The sequence below is a fragment of the Penaeus monodon genome, chromosome 5, assembly GCF_015228065.2.
Source record: "Penaeus monodon isolate SGIC_2016 chromosome 5, NSTDA_Pmon_1, whole genome shotgun sequence".
Classification (NCBI taxonomy): Eukaryota; Metazoa; Arthropoda; class Malacostraca; order Decapoda; family Penaeidae; genus Penaeus; species Penaeus monodon.
This window is the reverse complement of record NC_051390.1, coordinates 12083098-12090597: the sequence shown is the minus strand read 5'-3', so window position 1 is coordinate 12090597 and position 7500 is coordinate 12083098. Positions and strand designations below refer to the sequence as shown.

Below are 7500 nucleotides of genomic sequence, written 5' to 3'. Positions count from 1 at the left end.
CAGATAGACTCGGCATCTTAGGCTCTCTCATGTCAGACATGCATTCTATCCATCCACGGGTTCCACACTACACATGAACAACCAGAACTCCCGGAAATATAGTCAGTAGACATCGCATTACAATACCATAATTATAGACATCACATATTTTAATATAGTGGCTCATTAAAAGTAAACAGTATCCATTACATTGTGTTATCAGAGCCAGTCACTTACCCTATAGGCCCTATCACAGTAGTACTATTTCCGTCAGTTTTTGAATATTGCATGCATTAGTAATGCCTCACAAATGAGGATGGTAATGACTGTTTTTGTATTTCTTTCTTGACCTTGTGCTACAGCGGATCTATACCAATGCAATGTTTTTATTGATAAATGAAATATAAGAAGTTCATGTAAATAGAAGCATGTATATTTCTATGTGCAAATAGTAGTCTCATTTATGCAACTATATATCTGTAAAATAGTGTAGTATCTATGAAAATCCTCATGTGATTCCCTGGACTTCAGTCTGATGGTGTCATGTTTGTTTTACATGGGCACAATGTTTGCTGCCTTGGTAGCAAGTGCCACTCTGCCCATACAGAAATGCAAAATTTGACAGAAAAAGTGCAAGTGTAATAGGGCTTTCAGTGTCAAAAAATATGTAGGTTAGTTACTAAACATGTAGATATAATCAGCAGAATTAAAGAAAAAGGTTTATTGTGTATATACATATGTCTGGGGTTTCAGACACATGTATTCTGAAATTTATACCTATACACTTTCGCTGGCTGGTTTTTCCACATTTATATGGTATTCTCTATAAATTTTTGTTCTGTATTCATTCAGTTTCATTTTGTTTTACCCCACAATTTCTTTTATCTATTTATGCTCCCCCACCTTTCGGGACTATCAAATCAAGATAGTTGGTTGTCTTTGGTATTGCACTAATCAGAATCACTGTATATCTGTAATTCTTACAGGATATCATATTTCTGTTCTGAAATTAAGCACTTTGGTTAGAGAAAGAATTTCAATAGAAGTGCTTGAAGATACTCTGAATTTGTTTGAAAATGTTTACAAGTTTATCCAATCTCCTTTGGAGATGGGAATGTGGTTTCTTTAAAGGTTATTTGCTCCAACATTATTATAAAGGAAGTATTGTTAATTTTGATTAGATGGAAGGAATTTGATAGCAGTTGCATCAAAATGGTGGTGGTAATGTATAAAAATACAAAACAAATATTTGGTGAATGTATAGAAGACTCTATGGAATGTTATCCCATACAAAGCTCTATGGAAAAAGCCAGTAAACCTCCATCACAAGATGGAATGTCTTGATCTCTGACAATATATAAAAATGAAAGGCATGCCGTATATACATGTAGTGGAGGTTTGTTGGCTTAGATTTATGTGCTGAAGGCATGTAGGTTGTTTGACAAGAATAACTATCTTTAGGATTTAGATAGTAGGTCTCTCATCACAGATCTTAGAATGCTTGACATCAATTTAGGCAAAACACAGAATTGTGTGAAATTGTCCCATCTGAAGGACATGCAAGTTATTTCAAAAATATTTACCTTAAAATTAGTATGTTATTGGGAGACACTCATCTTATTCACATCAGTTTCTCTCACTATGGCCTGTTTTGGCAGTAGTGAATCCTAAGGTGAACCTGATTGTTGTGCAGTGTCATGTGATCATTGCAGAATCAGTGTCTGTTCAACTGTGCATATTCTGGCAATATAGAGCTTAAACTGGTTTCCGAATTAATGGTATATTGCCAAGTTAATCTACAAGGTCTGTCTCCCCAGAATACATATGATGAGGCTTTTTGATTCATGCTGAAGTGTCAGGAAAAAAAAAAAAAAAAAAAAAAAAAAAAAAAAAAAAAAAAAAAAAAAAAAAAAAATATATATATATATATATATATATATATATATATATATATATATATATATATATATATATATTATATATATATATATATATATATATATATATATATATACATATAATATATATATGTGTATATATATATATATATATATATATATATATATATATATATATATATATATATATATATAATATATATATAATATATATATATTTGTTACAAAAATATCAACAGTTGTCACAACCAGTAAGAGTAGATCCCCTAAGAAATAATCCCTTCACTCTAGCCAATAGTGCTGGGATGGTATGACATACAGGCCACGTCTATTGTGAATTTAGCTGGCTAATTGTATTTACATGTAAATGGCTCCACAAGGACTTTGTCACTAAAGAGACAATGAGTATTGATTGTACTGTTGCTGTTGATAGCATTAGAAAGAAACATGTTTCCAGAAGAGTCAAGGAATGAGGAACTCTGGGGAGGTTATATAGGGCCTACAGATTGATTACTTGGTGTCTGAGCACTTGTGGAGTAGCTATCTGTGTTCATCAAACTTCACAAATAACTGCAATTGACAGTACATATGCCCAGAGCCATAAGGGCTAGCCAGCAATTCAACCTAACCTATATAACCTTAACTTGTATACTTAAACTCAACCATAGACTATAAGTATTTCACAGCCACCCCTTCTCAACCCCCTTTTAATGGGAATGTAACTGTAGCATAGGCTTGTGGACTCCCTCATACAGCATCAGGATTGCAACTTTTTTATATTATATATTTTTTTAATTGTTATGTTTCTATAGATTGTTTTGTATCAAATTGCTTTAGTTCCTTTTCAGAGTAATATATATTCTTTATATTTGTCTAGTGTTGTTCTTATTATTGTTGTTGTTGTTATTATTATTGTTATTATTATTATTATTGTTATTATTATTATTATTATTATTATTATTGTTATTATTATTATGGTGAGCCATATAAAGAGCCATACTGAAAAAATAGAGAATTATACTACCAAAGGTATCAATGCTGGTCAAAACACAGTTAAGAGATAAAGAGAAGATAGAAATATCATCAGCTATTTACATATTAAAAACATATTAGCAGAACTCTTAAACTTATCAAGGGTTGGAGAAGTTACAATCTCTGAAAGCAATCAACTGACACAATCTATATAAGGGAACCATAATTACAGTCACTCTTAAATAAATCTACAGAAGTGAAGGACTGTTGCATTGAGATTGAATGTTGTGTATCAATTTTCTATGGCCAAGCTCATGTCATCATTCTGTGTTCAAGTACAGCTTTTCACACAGCTGCTGTATTTTATATGCAGAAATTTGAGTGTTGATGCTGCAGTTAATAAAATGAACTGCCATGAGGCCAGTTCATGTATGTAAATATAGTGTGAATTATGTTTAAAATTTTATAGAAGCATTCTTATAGATATTGTTGACAGAAAATATTATACCTGTAACTTTGCTGATTTAGTGATGAATGAATAGACTGTATTTAACCCATTGACCCCAAGCATTTTCTTTACATATAGATGGTTCCCAAAGAATTAGTCACCAAGGAATCAGTTAGTAAGCTTAATATTATTATTATTATCATCATCATTATTATTATTATTATTATTATTATTATTATTGTTATTATTATTGTTATTTATTATTTTTTATTATTATTATTATATGATGATTATTATTTTTATTATTATCATTATTGTTATTATTGTTGTTGTTGGTGTTATTATTATTATTGATTTTGAGATTATTATAATATCAGTATTGATAACAAAATTATCCAAAAATCAAGAAGGGTAAAAAGGCGAATAGGACTAGTAATTGGCTCCCTGGTGACTTGGCATTTGTAGAGCATACAACTAAAATCACAGTGGACATATATGCCCATGTCATCCTAGCACCTATAGGTTAATAATGAATTTTAATTTTCATGGTATTATTTAAAGATTCCTTGTCCTTACAAAAATACCTTACCATAAGGCATTCATGAATTGATGAAAATACAGGTCAGTGCCTACCAGTTTGGCAAGCCTGGATTTTCCAAAGATTAGGGGGGAAAAAAGTTATAGTCTGATATTTATGTCTTGCAGCATGCTACCACTTACACTACTGGCTTTGTCACAGGCATATTTTAAGGTAGAATGTTGAAATGTATGGAATTATATTATTACCAACCACTGTCTATAATTCTACTGTGGTGGATACACAATAATTTGGAGTGGGAAAGTGGTAGTCATGACAAAAATTTAATAAAATCTAATAATATGAAATCCTTACATGGATTGTGGTACACTCTCTTCTTCGTCTCCCTGAATACAAGCACATTTGTGTCTGATGTATGCTGCAACAATATAGAATTAAAAAAAAAATGTTTCAGACACATAAGACATTACACATAACAGTTTTTATGTTGCAGTTATTTTGAAAAATATTGCTTCTTTATCATTCTTCTTTATCATTCTAATGGAATTACTTTACCTTAGATTAGTTGTTCCTAAACTGTTTGTTGCCTATAAGGCATATTTGTTACTGATTTATCAGTTTTGACTTGTTGTGAATTTCTTTTCAATAAAAATAACAGTTGTAGACTATAAGTAATGGTTAACTACAACTGGATGAGAGTCCCTTAAAGCAGAAGAAATAAGTGTCTCATGATATACCAGTACACCACATATAGCTGTCTTACTTTGACCTCTTTTAATTTCTTTTCCCTTTACTCATTAGTTTGCCCTGTAAAATAGCTATAAAAGTGTACGATATACATTAGGAATGTATGCTCATATTAACTTCTTTTATTATATACAGTACTTACTATTAGTATTGTCATTATTATTATTAGTTGTTATTATTTTGGTTTTCTAGTTCCTTTTTATGCTCATTCATTTTGACTCTCAAATATATATATATCCTCTTGAAAATTAATGGTATAATGTGTACATTTCAGGTAGCCAAGGATGGCGTTGCCAGTTGAAAATACCTCAACCTCCACGTGGCCGTTGCCCCCCACACAATATATCAATGTTTATACAGAGGAAAATATTCGCCGTGGAAGAGCACCCAAACCTCCTTTGCCAGTTCACAATGAGTATACCATGTTTGGTGTACCATTTAATGCCGATGATACCATTATCAGACCTCTTGAGTCTCAGGTGAGATTTGTTCTGTTTTGTTTGATTTAGAAATTTACTAAAATGGTAACCCATTCCATGTCATTATAATACATTCATGCACTCATACACTGACACATATTTGTACACTTGCCTCCACCTATCCCATTTTTATTTATTTTTTTATTAATTCTTTGGTTTCATTTCATAATTCTCATCAAACAATAAATTTAATATGATTTGTTTTTTTATGGAAGTCAACCATGGAGTGTCCCTAACTGCAGAGAAGGGGAGAGAAAAAAAGAGGGGGAGAGAGAGAGGAGGCAAGAGAGAGGGGAGGAGAGAGAGAGAAAGAGAGAGAGGGTGGGAGAGATTGCAAGAGAGAGGGGGGGGGGAGATTGAGGGAGAGAGAAGGAGGAGAGAGTGAGAGAAAGAGAGAGAGAGAGGGGGGGGAGTGTAAGAGAGAGGGGAGAGAGAATGTAAGAGAGAGAGAGAGAGAGGAGATATAGTGAGAGAGAGAGAGAGAGAGAGAGAGGAGAGATAGTGAGAGAGAGAGAGGGGAGGGATAGTGAGAGAGAGAGAGAGAGAGAGGGGAGAGATAGTGAGAGAGAGAGAGAGAGAGAGGGGAGAGATAGTGAGAGAGAGAGAGAGGGGGGAGAGATAGTGAGAGAGAGAGGAGAGAGAGAGGGGAGAGATAGTGAGAGAGAGAGAGGGGAGAGATAGTGAGAGAGAGAGGGGGGGAGAGATAGTGAGAGAGAGAGAGGGGAGAGATAGTGAGAGAGAGAGAGAGAGAGAGGGGAGAGATAGTGAGAGAGAGAGAGAGGGGAGAGATAGTGAGAGAGAGAGAGAGGGGAGAGATAGTGAGAGAGAGAGAGGGGAGAGATAGTGAGAGAGAGAGAGGGGAGAGATAGTGAGAGAGAGAGAGGGAGAGAGAGAGAGAGAGAGAGAGAGAGAGAGAGAGAGAGGGAGAGATAGTGAGAGAGAGAGGGGGGGAGAGATAGTGGAGAGAGAGAGAGGGGAGAGTGATGAGAGAGAGAGAGGGGGAGAGATAGAGAGAGAGAGAGAGAGGGGAGATATAATAATATATATATATATATATATATATATATATAGAGAGAGAGAGAGAGAGAGAGAGAGAGAGAGAGAGAGATAGATAGATAGATAGATAGATAGATAGATAGATAGATAGATGAGAGAGAGAGAGGAGAGAAAGAGGGGGGGGGCATAAAGCAGAGTGGCACAGCAGTTAGCGCGACTGTTTGCACGTTGAAGGAGAGAGAGAGAGAGAGAGAGAGAGAGAGAGAGAAGAGAGAGAGAGAGAGAGAGAGAGAGAGAGAGAGAGAGAGAGAGAGAGAGAGAGGGAGAGAGATAGAGAGAGAGAGAGGGGAGGAGGATAGAGAGGAGAGAGAGGGGAGAGATAGAGAGAGAGAGAGGTGAGAGAGAATGAGAGAGGCAGGGGGGAGAGAGAGGAGAGAGAGAGAAAGAGAGAGAGAGGAGAGAAGAGAGAAAGAGAGAGAGAGAGAAGGAAGAGAGAGAGAGAGAGAAGAGAGAGAAGAGAGAGAGGAGAGAGAGAGAGAAAGAGGGAGGAGAGAGGAAGGGAGAGAGAAAGGTAGATGGAGAGAGAGAGGCGAGAGAGAAAGAGAGAGGAGGAGAGAGAGAGAGAGAGAGAGAGGGGGGAGAGAAGAGAGAGAGAGGAGAGAGAGGAAAGAGAGAGAGGAGAGAAGAGAGAAAGAGAGAGAGAGGAGAGAGAGGAAAGAGAGAGGAGGGGGGAGAGAGAGAGAAAGAGAGAGAGGGGAGAGAGAGAGAGAAAGAGAGAGAGGAGAGAGAGAGAGAGAGAGAGAGAGAGAGAGAGAGAGAGAGAGAGAGAGAGAGAGAGAGAGAGAGAGAGAGAGAGAGAGAGAGAAAGAGAGAGAGAGAGAGAGAGGGAGAGAGATTGTAATATATTACAAGTTTTTTTAAATACTGCTTTAGGTATAATCATGTTTTTATTTATTGTATTTTTTAGTTTTGATTTTTCATCTAGTATTTAATTCTTATTGGTGATTGTTAGCATTTGCTATTAGATTATCAGATATAAGGAATATAAAGGTAATAATACATTCCAGTTGTATTTTTCCGATTTGCAAACAAATTTAATATGATAAAAGGAATTTCATTTGATAAAAGACAGTTAGCTGACTCAAAACCTTTGTTTCAGGCCATCCGGCGGCTATACCCACAAAACTTTGATCATCGAAGAGAACTGAAAAAGCTTAATCATTCTATATTAGTCAATTTTCTTGACCTGTTGGATATCCTCATCAAGTGTCCAGATTCAACCAAACGGACGGACAAGATAGAGGACATCAACATTCTCTTCATCAATATGCATCACTTGATCAATGAGTTCCGACCTCACCAAGCTCGTGAAACAGTGAGGGTAATGTTGGAAATGCAGGAGCGACAGAGACGTCAGGTTAGTCATCATTGTTGATTGTCATG

The 7500-nt window shown here is 35.5% G+C and overlaps 1 protein-coding gene across 1 annotated transcript in view; it reads left to right on the top strand.

The window, feature by feature from the left end:
• Positions 1-7500, top strand: part of LOC119572982 (mediator of RNA polymerase II transcription subunit 7-like) — a 20624-nt gene that overhangs the window by 697 nt on the left and 12427 nt on the right. The window contains exons 2-3 of the mRNA XM_037919956.1: positions 4857-5061; positions 7217-7474. Of these exons, the coding sequence (XP_037775884.1) occupies positions 4867-5061; positions 7217-7474 (453 nt within the window). The 5' untranslated portion in view covers positions 4857-4866. The remainder of the gene's footprint in view (positions 1-4856; positions 5062-7216; positions 7475-7500) is intronic.